Below are 16,758 nucleotides of genomic sequence, written 5' to 3'. Positions count from 1 at the left end.
TCAAGAATTTCTTGATTCTCTCCCTCTTTCTAAACCAACCCTTTTATAAACACAATTCCTCATACATTAGCACTAGACACACCTAGCCAAGTTCGAAGTTGCCTTCGCCCTAGACGTGAAAGGTTTTAATTTCTGAGGATTTGGTCCCAAATCCCTATTTCAATTATTTAATTTAATTCTTTGATTATCTATTTTCCTTGAAGTTACTAACGTGTGTATTTTGTTATTAGAAAGAGGTACGAGGCATCCAAATAAGTGCTTTAATTGTTTGCATTGAAATTATGATATAGAAATCATGTCTAGGTTGTTATTATGATTACTAGTATCATGTTAGGATGCTTGATGTTTTGAATGACAACAATGATTCCTAGTATTATGTTTAGGGAAAAGGTTATAATATCAAATATGCTTATTATGATTCCTGCGATGCTTCCTATATTCTTTCCTAATATTTATATGTTAGTATTATGTTAGGGCTATATATTTGATCTTTATTGCTTAGTGACATCCTAGGGTTTGTTATTAATCTTGTTAGTATCATGCCTAGGATCTTGCTATTATTATTATTATTATTATTATTATTATTATTATTATTATTATTATTATTATTATTATTATTATTATTATTATTATTATTATTATTATTATTATTATTATTATTATTATTATTATTATTATTATTATTATTATTATTATTATTATTATTATTATTATTATTATTATCATGTTGCTTGATTATATTTATTGTTATTGCTTGATCACACCTTTTATGCATGTTTAAAGGGAATTGGTACTTGTAATCACGCTTAATAAGATAATTAATAATCTTGTTTAGGGTTAATTTGATTATAATTCAAGTGATCGCCAATAATAGTTTGTTTGAGCGTTAAATTCAACCAACATAGATAAACAGGTTTAGGGTAATCCTATTGATTGCATGTTAGTCAGAAAGCGCACGAGTACGATTAGAATAAAGTAGAGGTCTATTATTAGGGCAGGTTCAATCTCTTTTAGGTTGGATTTGTACCTTCATCCCCGAACTACCAGTCATGGTTCAAGATCTATTGGAGTTAACGATCTCTTGGATCGTTAAGAGGTGTAACCTTCACCCTGTGAACGGTTTACAAGTTCCTAAAACTTGTTGGCGACTCTTTTGCTCTATCTTCTTTCCCTTTGGACGCCACCGTACTTTAGTGTATGATCACAGTTGGGTTCAAGCTAGGGGTAATGCTTGAAATATCCCCCACAGATACCAAATCTCGCAGCTTAACAGTTTTTAGTTTATAATAACAGTATTGTCTTCCTTAATAACAAATTTCACTTATGTGATAACTGTATACAAATATAACACTTCATTTTATTACAAACACTTAGCGTTTTAATATACAAGTATGACTGAAAAGAGCTAAATGACACTTCGAAAACAATATTGAAGAAACATATATAACAATATTAAATTTATTTTAACCAGCTTAAACTTAAAATAAGAGTATTAAAATAACAAATGACGTTTTTTCAACTCTTAGCGATTATTTTTTTTCAATGTTGGTATGAAACTTTGTTGTCCCTACCTGATAGTGGGCTATAGTTAGTCATAGAAAAATATCTAAACGCACACACTAATAGAGTCAAAAGCAACACCAATAGGAAGAATAAACCAACAATCAGCTGTATTAATCAGACCGCATAATTAGACTTAAAACAAAAACAATACGGAGTATTCCATAGTAGAAAGACTAGAAACGATGCATCACCTGTCAACCACCTACTCTTTATTCATCGACCTTTCATACCAACTTTCTATTTTCTTAATATAAAAAAGACAATTATACTCCGTATCATCGTTTCTATTTTCTCTTTAAGCTGCACTTCTCTCTCCTCCATTGAAACGTACTCTGAGATCCCCCCATTGAAGCATCTTCTTAGGTAAAATGTATTTTCATTTTTTGTTTTGTTTTTTTTTTTTTTTAAATTTTAATTTTTATAATTTAATCTAGCATCAATTTCATAATTTAGGGTTTAATTTAATATTATTGTTGATTTGATTGTTAGTGTTGCTAATTCAGAGATGTCATGAAGTGATGAAATGAAACCATTGGTTATATATATTGATCTTATTAAGAGCTATTTTGTTGCTAGATTTTTGCGATGATTCATGTTCTATAAGTTTTTTGAATCGAATTTTATAATTTAGTTAAATTTGGTAGCCAATGGCCCTGTTTGGGAGAAAGCTGAAAGCTGAAGCTGATTGAGTTAGCTGATTTTGACTAGCTGATTTTATTAACTGATTTTACTAACTTATTGTATTAACTGATTATATAAAAGTGTTTGGTAAATAGCTGATAGCTTAAAGGTGATTGAGTATGTGAAATGACCAATAAGCTAATTATGGGTAGGTAGTTTAGATAGAATTTTAAATTAAATAAGGTTATAAGTGTCATTTCACAATGAATAAGCTAATTGAAAAAGCTCCTAAAATGAGCATTTTCAAAAAGAGCTTATTTAGTGGAATAAGCTCTTTCAATAAGCTTACTACCAAACACTTGTATTAGCTTGTTTGACTAGTCAATCAGCTAAAGTTAGTCAAATAAGCTAATATACCCCCAATAAGCTAACTACCAAACAGGGCCAATGTGTTGCATTTCTCAAGCCTAATCGAGCCAACGAGCCGAGCCGTGCCGGAATATTTCGAGGACCTAGCCTGAATTAGGCTTGTTGAGCTTGAGCCGAGCCTGCCTAAATGTTATCAATCTTGATCATCATGAAACATGCATGTTTTTTGTGACAATTATAGGGAGTATTTTAATTAGTGATCATTCTTTGATTCAAAGATGCTAAACTTTATTTGATTATGGTAATCTAGATATATTTTTTTTAATGTACTAATTTGAATGTAATCAGTGAGTTATTAACTTAATAATTTGTTCAGCTAAAAAATGGCCTCAGGTGGTTGGGTTATGGAGAAACGATCCACGATTAAAAATGATTCGTTTACGGACAAAGAGGACTCTGAAAGTTCACTGGCAAGTGGGTCGCTTTCTATCATCGTCCTTGGTGCTTCCGGGGATCTTGCCAAGAAGAAGACTTTTCCTGCTCTATTCAACCTCTACCGCCAGGTTTGATTGTGTATATATGTTGACTAATTCGTCATATAAATTATGTGATTAAAGGCAGATCATGTGAGATATTTTGAGCTTTCTTGCTATCGGACCAAACAGAAAAGGAGCTTATCAGTGTTCCCTGCCCAATTTAATCTACCATTGCTTCTTGATTAAGTCAACTGTTTATTTGAAGTAATTGTAGAATCTGGTCAGCTCAGGACTTTAAGCCTGTGATGCAACGGGATAAAATGTCATTATGATTGCACTTATATTCAAGTGGCTACATTTTAGGAAATATAATCTTAAACAACTATGACTACGAGTATTGTATTAGAAAATATGACAATGTTTTTGTGGACATCTATAAGTGACTTTTAATTTCTTACTGAGGGGGTAAAAACTGCTTCGTATATTATTTCACGACTTGTAAAGTTATACATCAACTTGTTTCTATCATATGTTTTCTCCGTTGCTAGGCATTTGAGATTGATTAACTTGAGTTGTTGACATATTCTTAGGGATTTCTTCCTCCAAGTGAGGTCCATATATTTGGTTATGCAAGGTCAAAGATGACAGATGATGAATTGAAGGATCGTATTCGTGGGTGAGATATTTTGATTTATGTTTCCTTTGTGTAAATGTGGCTAATGTCATAAAGGATTTCCTAATCTTGGCTGCTGAATAATTTTTATTCTTAAAAGTAGGTTTATGATGATATTTCTGATTCTTTTCATAGAAAGCTTTGAGCTACATGTTATTACTCCCTCTGTCCCAAACTAAAAGTATCATTTTCTTTTTGCACAAATTTTTAGAAAGTTATATAAAATAATATGATGGTGGGGTTTGGTTGATTAAAAGTAAATACATGTATAGATAATGGTGAAAAGAGACTTTTATTTAGGAACAAGAGTCGTAGGTTAAATGCAATTTTATTTGGGAACAAAGGGAACATATCTATTTGACTCATATCATATTATACTGTCAGAGTAAAAATACATATTAATTGTGCATGGACTTATTCCAGCTAATATTTTGCTACCATTGTGAATAGTTCTACTAGTTGGAGTAAACAATGTTTTTCTCATGAATTCAGGTATTTGTCCCCTTCCAAGAATGCAACACCAGAGGTGTCTAAAGATGTTTCCAACTTTTTGGATTTGGTAAAACTCCTTTTGTATTTTCATTTTGTATTTATTTTCCAAGCGGATGAAAAAGAATTATAATTTTTTTCATGCTTACTGTTCCAGGTCAAATATGTCAGTGGATCTTACGATTCTGACGAGGGCTTTCAATTGTTGGATAAAGAAATATATAAGTATGAGTACGAGATGAATCGTCAAGAAGGAATGTCTAGAAGATTATTTTATCTTGCACTACCTCCTTCAGTATATCCGTCCGTCTGCAGAATGATAAAGCTCAACTGCATGAATAAATGTATGCTCATATAAATTTTGTTCATTGTGGTTGTGGCTTGTGGCTGCTGGTAGTGTATGAGTGTTGTTGGAATGTTTAATCATATTTCCATAAGAGGAGAGCAAATTTCCATTTCCATGTCCATATTCATTTTCATTTCCATTTCGAATACTATATCTATAAGAAATTTGTATTGTCATACCAACTTTTTTTATGCATGTTTTCTTTTCTAGAAGATTCATAGATTCTCGGTAATGTTATTGTCAAATTACTAAACTGTGTATGTCGAAACATTAACTTACCAAAAGTTATGGTCATGCTTTCCTGTGAAATGCTTTTGCCTTTTCACGATGTCTAATTATATTCTGATAGGCCATTTTGGGCATGTGCTTCTGGTTTTCTTAAAACCTATGATTATATATAGCCTTTGAGTTTCACAGGATATGGTTAAATGGTAGTTTCAGAATCCTGACTGAATGATACAAACTTATTTATTTTACAGCTGACAATGGTGGATGGACACGAATTGTTGTTGAAAAGCCTTTTGGGAAAGACCTAGAATCAGCAGAACAACTTAGCTCACAGATTGGAGAATTGTTTAATGAGTCACAAATTTATCGTATTGATCATTACTTGGGGAAAGAGTTGGTGCAGAACATGGTAGTTTTGCTTGAGGAAGTACTCTAAATTGTTGTCCACTTCTCTTCCTTTGAATACTGATATCTTGTAAATTTGCAGCTGGTAATGCGATTCGCCAATCGCTTTTTCCTACCCCTTTGGAACCGCGATAATATTGATAATGTACAGGTAATAACATAATATAGACTTCTTTTATGTCTAATATGAAAAATTATTTTGTATTAATAACTTAAGGGATAATCTTCTTTGAGTCATTTAGTATACAGCAACCATACAGCAAATGATCTTCAGAATTTTACATCTTTGGCATAGAAATTGTTTACTTTTAATTCCTGAGAGAAAAGAAAAGGGAAATATGAAGTGGGATGATGGGCATTAATTCAATTAGTTAGATATGTGTATATGTCAATATAGCTTGAGCTTCTCAGACATTTAACAGACAGTTGCCTGCTTGCCTTAAATACAATAATATCATTGAACATCATGCGTAGCAAAAGAAAAAAAAGAAAAAGAAAAAAGGGTAACAATTAGTAGCAAATAGCACCATATTTATTTCATATTATATGTGTTTATCATGCACTTTATTATCAAATTCATGTTGTCCAAGGTGGGGATGATTTTTCTGTAATGCCTGAAGAAATGACTTGGCAAAACGCTTACCACACTTGATTGATAGATGACATGTCATGGGTAGAGACAGAAAATGTGAGTCTGACTCAGGGGAGGGTAAATTGACTTGGTCATAACTTTTTAGCATAATTCAGATATATCTTAGAATCTAAAAGATAATGTCACCAGCAAGATCCATTTTCAGCTTTTGGGATTTGTATTTGATAATGGTATGTATCTCCAATTAAATGAAGACTTCATGTAAGTCTAGGGATTTCTATTGCTACAGTAAGGCAATACCAATTGTATTCTCAGTTTCATTGATGGCTAGTCTATTGCTGGTGATTAACAATAGAACTTTTTGCTGAGTAGGGGAAGGAAAACCATTGGTCCCAGCCACCCTTCTCTGCGCAGTACGTGATACTTCGTAATAAATAGCTACCCATCTAAAAAAGTTATAGCAACTAACAAAATAATTTGAGGGAAGGGAGCATTCCAAGGGCCATCCTCATTTTGTGTGTGTTTTTTTCCCCTTTTGGTGGGGGGGGGGGGGGGGTTGTTGAGGGAATTACTTATTTACATGTGTAAAAAAGGGGGTAATTAATTATTTGGAAATTTGTGTAGAACTACCCGGAAGATAGGGTGTTTTGTGAAAAACTACCCATTTTTTTTTATTTGTTTACAACTACCCGGAAGATGAAAAACGTTTGGGTAGCACTACCCAATAACGTTTTCCGTCCATTTTACACGTTAGTGGGGCCCACTTTTAACCTTTCCCACCTAATTTACTCCCCCTCCCCCACCTACCTTTTCTCTCTCCTCTTTTATTTCCCCCCATTATTACTCCACCCTCTTCTTTCACTCTCTTCAATTGACCTTCAAATTCTCTCAAGACTTCCGGTAAAATCAATTTGAAAAATTTGCATCCTCTTCTACCTGATGCAGCATCTTAGAATTTACAAGCCAAAAATCTTCTCCCGGGGTTTTTTGTAGTCCACGACGTCTCCAAATTTGGTGGAATGCCACAATTGCACTTGTTTGGATGATATTGCATAGAAGAGTGGTAAGATGAACTCGAGATCCTACCAATTACAATGTCAATTAGTAATATAAAGTACTTAAAAATGCTTCACAACTCAATCTGTAACCCAAAATAACCCAAATCAAAGACTCAATTGAATCCCTAAACCCTAAAAATCAAAACCCCCAAATTTGATTGAACTCATAAACCCTAATTTGAATCAGAAATTTAAAGCCTAATTCTTTTAATTGCATTCTTCTAAAACTTGTAAACAAATGCGAAAAACAATTAATTAGTACAAATTTGTGAAAGATTACCTGAATTTGTGTTCACTTGCTTGAATTCTTGAATCTAAATTTTTCAGTGAGAAGGGAGGGGAAATTAAGAAGGAATTGAAGAGGAGAGAGAAAAGGTAGTTGGGGAGGGGGAGTAAATTGGGAGGGAAAGGTTAAAAGTGGGCCCCACTAACATGTAAAATGGACGGAAAACGTTATTGGGTAGTGCTACCCAAACGTTTTTCATATTCCGGGTAGTTGTAAACAATGTAAACAAATAAAAAAAAAAATGGGTAGTTCTTCCCAAAACACCATATCTTCCGGGTAGTTCTACACAAATTTTCCTTAAGGAAGTAAAATCAAAGGCTGTAAGTGACTTTGGTTCCATCTCTTCTTCGCATTTAATTCAGTGTTACACTCTTCTTTTGTAAAAGTCAGTTTTATTATTTCTTAAATCTCATAATTATAAATTCACAATATATTTTATACTTCCTTTGTTTTTTTTTTAGTTACATCACTTTCTTAAAATGGAAGTTTCAAGTTAGTTGCGTCACTTTTTTTTTAACTAATAAATTCTCTCTATCACTTTTTCTATCACATGGGCCCTATTTATTTTTTCTCTCTATCTCTCTCTACTCCAAATTTGCCTAGGAGTCCACGAAAACTAAAGTGATGCATCTATAAAAATCTGATGAAGTATATTTTTTGTTGACAAGTTTCTGTGTCAAGATCCGACTTTTGCACACTTATTTAATAAATCATACAGGTCAGACTATTGCATCCATACTCGACTTTCACACCCATACCCAAGTGTCAGCATCGTAGTCTATGTTTGTTTATGGACTTGCTTGTTTTCTAATCCTTTCATCTTCACCACAGATTGTCTTCAGAGAGGATTTCGGAACAGAGGGTCGTGGTGGATACTTTGATCAGTATGGGTATGTTTTTTTTTTTTTTTTTTTTTTTTTTTATTATTATTTTTTTTTATTTATTTTAATGGTGTAGTTTAGAGGATATTTCTACAGCTAAACCTATTGTATCTCAGCTACTTATTATTAATACTTTTTCTCCTAAATGATTTGAAATCATGATAAAAAATGATTCGTTTTGCAAAGTGATTAAAGTGTTTGTATATTATGAATCAGTCATTAATTTTGAGATTTTCTTCCATTTGCAGAATAATTCGTGACATTATTCAAAACCACCTCTTGCAGGTAAGAGTAATATATATGTATGCTATTGGTGAATTATAGTAGTCTTCTTTTGCCTCCTTGATTGTGGTAGCTGATAGAGTTAATTATGCTTCACCAGAATTAGTTGACATTTATTAGTCTTATGATGCATACAATTGTGGAAATCTATACTAATCTATACTAATATATTAAAAGGCAGTCCTATGAATGTCCACGTGTCACATAAACCCCCCTCACTATGCCATGTCACCCACTCAACTACTCATTACACCACGTGGCTCTTTTTCTGTTTGTTTTTTCATAGCATGTCATGCACTAATCATAAAAAAAAAAAGTTCTCCACAAGATTTGAATCCACAACATCTAATTCTAGAACTAAGTGTCTTACCACCAAGCTATGTGATTTTTTATGCAATCTTTTGAATACAAAATATTAATGTCTAGCAAATGAAATGATAAACAACAAATTTGATTACAAGAAAATTGAATCATAAATTATAGCGTATATTAATGATCAATGCCATGTAATAATCCGAGGCATTGTCCGGGCCCAAAAACTAGTTATAGTTGATATGCTGGCCTCATGTCTGTTTACTCGGATCCATTAAGCTGTTTAAAGCTTCTCCAACGAAGAGAGGAATTAATTCCTTTTTTTTTTTTTTTTTTTTTGCATTTTAAAAATCCATGTTCTATTGTCGATGTGTCTATTATCATCTCACAATAAAGCTACAAAAGGAGTAAAATTAATGTTATAAAATAATTATAAAATCGTACTAAGGTAGCTTATTTTTAATAAAAAGAGAAAGAGAGAGAATAGATAATATCATGACCAAAATTAAATATCAAGTGAAGATTTCATACATAAGTCACTATAATTCAAATTAGGGAATATAAAGCAAAACTTTAAATATTGTGTAGTATTCTAAATACCATATGGCTTTCATACTCTGTATAAAATTAGAATCAATAATTAAAACATATAATAAAATTCTCAACTACCTTTTAGCGATTTCTTTGAAACTCTAATCTTTGTGTTTTCACCAACAATCTAAAATATTTGAAAATTGAAAACAATTAAAAATCAAAGAATAGAGATTGAAAGTTATGGATTAGAAATGACTTGGATAGAAAAAATTAAAATAAAATGAAATACTCAATACCTTCTTGTATTAAAACTTTCAGAGTTCTTGATCTTACTATCCTTCAAAAATTTGCAAATGGAAAATTTAATAGTGTATAAGGCAGCATTTTGATTGTATATGATTTAATCTTCCCTTTTTGTATTTTGATTGAATAATTGATCTGTTTTGATTTAATTGTCCTTTATGTTTCATGATTCTAATTTTGGAAGACTGTGATTAAGCTTTGAATCAATTGATAATTTTCTGTTTTTTTTTTTTTTTTTTTTTTTTTTTTTTTTGAACGGGGACAGTTTTCCTTTTTTTAATTTTGAAGAACTGTAATTAAGGTTTGTAAAATGCAATTGAGCTGTTTTGTCATTTTAACAAGTTACGAGAGGCATATTGGGCACCATGTGGACACCAAAGCAATCTGCTCTTGGCTTATATACATAGACAAAATAATGTCATTGCCTTTCAGGTTCTTTGTCTAGTTGCCATGGAAAAGCCGGTCTCACTCACACCAGAGTACATTCGTGACGAAAAAGTGAAGGTGTATATTTATCCTCCCTATCAATTACAAACTTTGCAGTTCATGTCCTTGTCTACTTCCTCCAGCCTTCTTTATTTTTCATCATCATCAACCGTTATTTTAATGCATAATGTTTACCAGTTTCACATATATTACATGTCACAATATACCAAAAGATTGTACTAGTGTTTTGAATACCAAATCAAGAATTTATAAGTCCCTATAATGATTGACCTTAAACAAATACATTGAGGAATAATATGATATGATGCCTGCATGTTAGTGTTTTTATCATTCATCAGTACTTTGGTTTCATTAATCTACATTCAGCCTTTCTGTATGATTTAATTTCATACTTATTTTTTTTAAAGGTTCTCCAAGCAGTTAATCCGATTAAGGATGAAGAAGTTGTTCTTGGGCAGTATGAAGGCTACAAAGATGACCCAATGGTTCCACAAACCTCAAATACACCTACATTTGCGACTGTGATTTTGCGGATACACAATGAAAGATGGGAAGGTGTGACTTGTTAAACTTTTGTCCGTAATCTTTTATTGATAATTATTATTATTTTTAATTGTTGCTTTTTTTCTGTTGATTGCTTGAGATTTCTACTCAATTAAACCTTGAAAATCATCTTGACGAGGGAGCCAATGTGATTGTCTTCAAGGTTCCTTCATAAATCATTCTTCAGAACACTTGTGTGTTTCATAAATCATTCTTCTGAACACTTGTGTATTGTAGGTGTTCCATTTATACTAAAAGCAGGGAAAGCATTGAATTCAAGAAAAGCTGAAATCCGTGTTCAGTTCAAGGATGTTCCCGGTGATATATTTAAATGTATGTCATCATTTTGTAAATTTCTCCTTTATATTATTTTCCTGTTCATGTGAATGTCTAATCGTATGCTGCATCAATGATAAGGGGCCTAGTATCTATCAGAAGATTCTTAGGTAGGGTAGCATTGTAATTGATGTTAAACTGAACCATATTTGTTTGGAAGGCCAACAATTATATCAAACACCACCTGTGGATGATGTGGTTATATATAAAAGAAACAGTGGATACAAAAAAATTTGAGCGGCACGAAGGCAATGAGGGTGACAAAAATAGAGATTATGAATCATTGAACCTATATAATAATTGCTACATAAATCATTCAATGCTTCATGCAAAATAAAATTGAAGCTGAGAAGTAAAAGAAGTGAGCTTGATTTGTCCAGTTTTTTCTTGTAATATTCAAGACTTAGATGTTCTGTTTGGGACCAGAAGCCCTTGAACTTGAAAGTAGAGTAACAACCGAATTATCCACTCTAGACAAATGAATCTGTGAATGACACCATCAGCTTTACTTATTACACTAGTTATAATCATACCCTCAGGCCTTAATTAGAAGGTAAGTCAGCCATTACCCACTTCTACATTTGCCAAACCCCACTGAAGAAGGGCCTTTGACTCCATCAAAGAGCTAAGAACTATAAGTAGTTTCAGCCATTAACCTATTGTAATACGTAGTCCTTGGTTCCAAAGGCCAGAAGGAAACTTTTCTTTTTGCCAGTCTATTCTAGTCCTGCCATCAATATATTTATCTGAATCCTAGTACCTTTCTATGTTAATGTAGTCAACATCCTACATAATCTGTAATCCTAAGTCTTCCATTCTCTGGTTTAGCATACCAAGACAGGCATTGTCTTACTAGCAACTGCCAATGCCTTGTGAATTTTAGCTTTAAGTTCTAGGAATATTAGCATACTAGTTTGCCTCAAGAAGTGCCTAACTTCTTGCTGTTTGCTGTTTAGAGCTTTCCTGGTGTGTAGAAAGGTAAAACATTCAGTTGAACCCATAAAAAGTTGCATTATACTTTTCCTTTTAATTAATAGCACCTGCTTCAAAATATCATGCTAGTTCTACCGTACTTCCTGGCATTTCTCAAGAATATTTTTAGTTTTCTGCATTTGCGTAGATGCACTATCTATATTGAAAGACTACTAATATGGGTTTTTCCTCATCACTGCTCTAATGCCTTTTATTTCATGATAAACTTGGACTCATCAATCGCTACTTCCAACCTTGAACAGCAAACTCTTTTGTCATCTCTATCTGCTTGATCCTCCCACTCTGGTTTGGCTTCTTTTCTTGCTTGAGGAGGATACAGATTTTTCGTTGAAACATTTAAATTCAGTTAGCCCAAATCTTATTTTATTGCTAAAATATCACACTGTCACACATTCACATATACCAGGCTGTTTGAATTGATTTTCATATTTGTGTTGATCTGGTCTGCACGAGTGAATGGTTGACTAATCAACATGACAATGTTCTGTTTGCCAAAGTGAAAAATTTTCCTTCAAGAAGGACATCCAAGTGATAAAATCATCTGAAGGGAAAATCCAAGCTCATGCTTCAATTGCTAATTCTAAATAAAAAGCAAATAATTAACCTCTATTTTCAAGGTTTTGATAACAGTTTTCCAAGAAGGTTATACATGCAATTTATCAATTATCGACTGACATAGATTATTTCACATTGTTAACAATCTTTTCAATTTCTTCCATTTTTTTTACAAAATATATGAGCATCAAAGAGGGAGGGGGGAGTATCCCATTCCATCATTGGAAGCAATTACCGTGCATTTGAAAGCTCACATAGGGCAGTGGCGCTGAGGCGCAAGGCGATAGAAGGTAAGTGCTTATTTTGGCCTGGGAGAGGCGATTTTAATTAGACGCAGTTTAGGCTCCTGAGGCGCACCTGAAGCAAATTTCTACCATTTTTTTTACTGCTTATATAGTGCGGCTCACTTCAAAGAGGTGCACTCAAGCGCACCTAGGCGCTGCATAATCCTTATTGCTTCAGCATGCCATGAGCTTTTTTTATACATTGCATTAAGGATGAGTGGATGACTACGGTAGTTTTCTAGGTAATCTATTAATATTCCAAGACCCTGATGCTTAAATCTAAATGATTGTCAATTATTGGTCATTATTCTAAGAGTTTGGGAACTTAATTTCTTATTAGGGCCAAAATAATCTATAAGATTTTTGATTTAATTTGGAATACATCAATATTTTTTGAAATTGTTATGTTGCTTTTAAATTTTCTTTCTTAGTTACTGTTGTTTTCCAACTATGATAAAGTTTCAGCCTTTTGTTTTATATCTTCAGTTATTCTCAAAAGTTCAACTCACTTAATGTATACTCTTGTTTCTAGAAAAGTTTGTGTGAGTGGGTGTAAGAATAAAATGGATACCATGATAGAGATAAATTAAAAGGTTAGTAGGTGTAAGAAAATTTTGATTATTGTAAGAGAGAGTGGAAAGGTTGAAATAATTGTCTGGTAGGACCGTAGGAAGGGTAAGGCAAATTAAAGGGGTTTGTCAAAAATGACCTGAAAAAAAAGCTAAAGTGAACTGGAGTTTGTAAAACAACCCAAAATAGAAAGTGAGTTAAACATTTGGAATCGAGGAAGTATTTGACGTATCTTTTTTTTTTTATTTATTTATATATAAATATATATTATTATTATTTAATCTGTATAGTGTAATTGTTTAATTGGTGCTTTTGTTTGAAACAAATTGATACTATATGCTGGATTTTGGTTCTTGGTTACTATAACTATTAAATATTACAATGGAGTTTATTTGGGAATTATCATGAGAATATGCGATACCCTTGTGGTTTAAAAGAATGCATTAGTTACCCTTAAGGTTTGGTTTAAAAAAAAAAAAAAAAATCCACCCAAAATTTCACCTATAAAGTTAGGAAACATTGATTGGTGGTCATGAAAAATTAAGTTCTAAAAGCTGATGTACCCTTCATATTTATTTTGTCAACCTAATTATTCGTAATTATGAAGTAGTTTTAACCAAAGTCTGGTTGACCAAATCAGTGTATAAAAAGGAGCACTTAGGCACTGAGGCGTAGGCGATTAGGGTAGAGCGTCTTTTTTGCTAGGCACATGAGGCACACTTGAGGCGCAAGAGGCGCACCTGAGGAGCACATAGGCAAACTTCTTTGATTGTTTTATATTGTGCGCCTTACTTCAAAGAGGCGTGTCTTTTATATTGTGCGCCTCACTTTAAAGAGGGCGCAGCAGGACCTTCATTGTCTCATTGAAATAATGAAGAAGAGAGTTAGAACATAAATAATAGAACTTCATCTGTGTGGCTGTGGCAATGTGGGTATCTTGTGCATTCTTTTAAACTACAAGGGTACCTTATGAAATTTCCCTTAATTTTTATTTGTTTAAATTTAAATCCTCATATTCATTAGTTCATTACATTCCCCCTCCTCCGGCATTATCATTCGTGAGACTTTTTGATTTGATGTCCTTCATTTTTCCTTTTAGTCAAAGATTTGTTTTACCATCTAAAAACCTTGCTCTTTTGTTACTTGTACTAGATATATTACTTTCTGTGTGTTTATTTCAATTGAATTTGATATCACTTATAACATTTTTTGGCTGTTTATAATTTTTCTAGGTAAAAAGCAAGGAAGAAATGAATTTGTGATGAGACTACAACCTTCCGAAGCAATTTATATGAAACTTACGGTATGTGAATGGATAAATTAGCTTTGGTCTAATCTCAAGTTTATAAATGTCCTGGGGAGAGGGAAATCTTTGTCAATATTAATAAGGAACTTCATTAAGTTAGGTGCTTTTGTAATGATTTGAGATACTTGATTATTTCCTGTCTACTTAAGTATACCGGTTTACCCTCAACAGGTGAAACAGCCAGGGCTGGAAATGTCGACTGTACAAAGTGAACTGGATTTGTCATATAAGCAGCGATATCAGGGAGTTGTTATTCCCGAGGCATATGAGCGTTTAATTCTTGACACGTAAGAGCCGTTAAACTTAAAATAACGTACATAATTCTATAGATGCTGATAATTCTTAGCCTTTTTGCAAGAGGTGCATGAAAAATTTGGTGCTTTATTATTGAGGGCCAGTGAAGCTAAACTCTCTCAAAAATAGACTTGTCCAAAGGTCAGGTTGGTAAATTGTGGGTTGGGTACATACATATAATTTGCTGGTAAGATCACTCGGATAATCGGAGGTACAGTTATTTCAACTTGATTTAAACAAACATCACACAACCTAGCAACTTTGGGTTAAGTGTATAAATGGTAAATTGTTGGTTGGATCACTCGAATGTATAGCGCATGTCAACTTGAATGTAACAACCACACAAACTAACATAAGGCCTTTCAGGATAACCTTGCTTATACCTTGAATTAAAAATTGCTCCCCAAACCCTTGATTTTGGGATGATATGGTTTTAGTTCTTTTAATGTCATGGACTATTCAAAACAACTTTCTCGGGTTATGGTGAGTAATAATGAAAAGTTTGCTATACATCAACTTTGAAAAACTAAGGAAAATCTTGAAGGGCAAGTCTGAGAGACTGAGACCTTTCCCTTTCAATTGCAAGGAGCAATTTTAATGAGATGTTAATATGTTTCCGTACATTACCTGATGATTCTCTTACTTTCTACCACAGAATTAGAGGCGATCAACAGCATTTCGTCCGCAGAGATGAGTTGAAGGTAAGAAGAGCTTACACTTTCATCATCTTTCCTTCTTTCTTGACAAAAAGTAGTTGCATAAAGGTTCCCTCAAAAAAAGTAAACAGCTGAAAGCTTTATCTCTTTCAGGCTGCATGGGAGATCTTTACACCGCTTCTACATAGAATTGACCGTGGAAGTTTGAAGTCTCTTCCGTATAAGGCTGGAACTCGAGGCCCGGCTGAGGCAGATGCCCTACTTGAAAAGGCTGGTTATACTCAAACTCATGGATATATATGGGTTCCACCCTCATTATAGGAATGTGGTACATCTACACTACAGCACATAACATAATCATTTTTGGGATATGTCATCAAGTAGCTTGCAAGATATGTTGATGCGTTCATGCTCACTGGTTCGTTGTGGTGTACACAATCACTTTCAATAAAATCAAATTTGGTTTCATTTTGCTACAAGTTGATATGAACATTACTTTAAGACGATACCTCAAAGAAATATCCTTTTCATTGTTGATATAGTTTTTTTATGTAATAAGATCAACAGACATGTTAATGTTAGTGTGAGGATAAATGTACAACGGAATATAGACAAGTGAATATGTAATGTTGCTACTTGTTAATTACGGGGCATTGATATCATATCATATAACTTATACATTGAGCAGCCAGACCACAATTAAGACTGCGACACTTGACATTCCAGTTTTTTGCCAAGTGTCGCGTGATATAGGCGATAAAAATGTATTATTGTGACACATGATAATAAGTTAGCGGTTTTGGATAGATTTTTTAAGATAAAAATGTTGTATAGAGTTTTATTATCACTATAATTCTAATATTTTGTATGTACAAAATTAATCATAGCTAATGCTCCCTCCGTTTTTAAATACTCTCCACTTTTTTTTTTCGGTCGTTTTTAAATACTTGATTCATTTCCATATTTGGAAAGCTTTTACAATATTTAATTAATTCTCTCGCCTAGTGAATCAACCATTAATCATATCTTATTAATTTTATGAGCTCTCTCCTCCAATTCTCTCTACTACATTTATTTATTTTTTTTTACAATTTTATTCTTCTTCCTATCTCACTACCTCAGTGTTCTATTTTATTACTTTTTCCAATTTTTCCTAAAACTCCTTGCATGGAGAAATGAAACAAGTATTTTTTTGGTGTTTAGAGAGCCACAAGAGCAGGATAGGATTGGATCCCAGGATAACCTGGAACCGGGAGGAAAGCTCTAACCACTCGAGCTATCTCTCACTCTCATGAACAAGTATTTTAAAATGGAAGGAGTATCATGTAACTCGATTTTATTTCTATCTTAAAATTC

The 16,758-nt window shown here is 32.9% G+C and overlaps 1 protein-coding gene across 1 annotated transcript; it reads left to right on the top strand.

The window, feature by feature from the left end:
- Nucleotides 1-1,704: 1,704 nt before the first annotated feature.
- LOC145632069 (glucose-6-phosphate 1-dehydrogenase 6, cytoplasmic-like) lies at nt 1,705-16,064 on the top strand. Its single transcript, XM_081684340.1, has 16 exons — nt 1,705-1,926; nt 2,930-3,116; nt 3,620-3,705; nt 4,195-4,261; nt 4,349-4,535; nt 5,017-5,174; nt 5,253-5,321; nt 7,938-7,996; nt 8,236-8,272; nt 9,851-9,922; nt 10,273-10,420; nt 10,646-10,741; nt 14,379-14,449; nt 14,624-14,739; nt 15,402-15,447; nt 15,556-16,064. Exons 2-16 carry the CDS (start codon nt 2,937-2,939, stop codon nt 15,721-15,723), a joined length of 1,560 nt encoding a protein of 519 aa, XP_081540466.1. The 5' UTR covers nt 1,705-1,926; nt 2,930-2,936; the 3' UTR covers nt 15,724-16,064.
- The last annotated feature ends 694 nt before the right edge of the window (nt 16,065-16,758 follow it).

The sequence above is a fragment of the Chenopodium album genome, chromosome 5, assembly GCF_948465745.1.
Source record: "Chenopodium album chromosome 5, dcCheAlbu1.1, whole genome shotgun sequence".
Classification (NCBI taxonomy): domain Eukaryota; kingdom Viridiplantae; phylum Streptophyta; class Magnoliopsida; order Caryophyllales; family Amaranthaceae; genus Chenopodium; species Chenopodium album.
The sequence above is the reverse complement of the archived record's forward strand: the minus strand, read 5'-3'. Positions and strand labels throughout refer to the sequence as shown.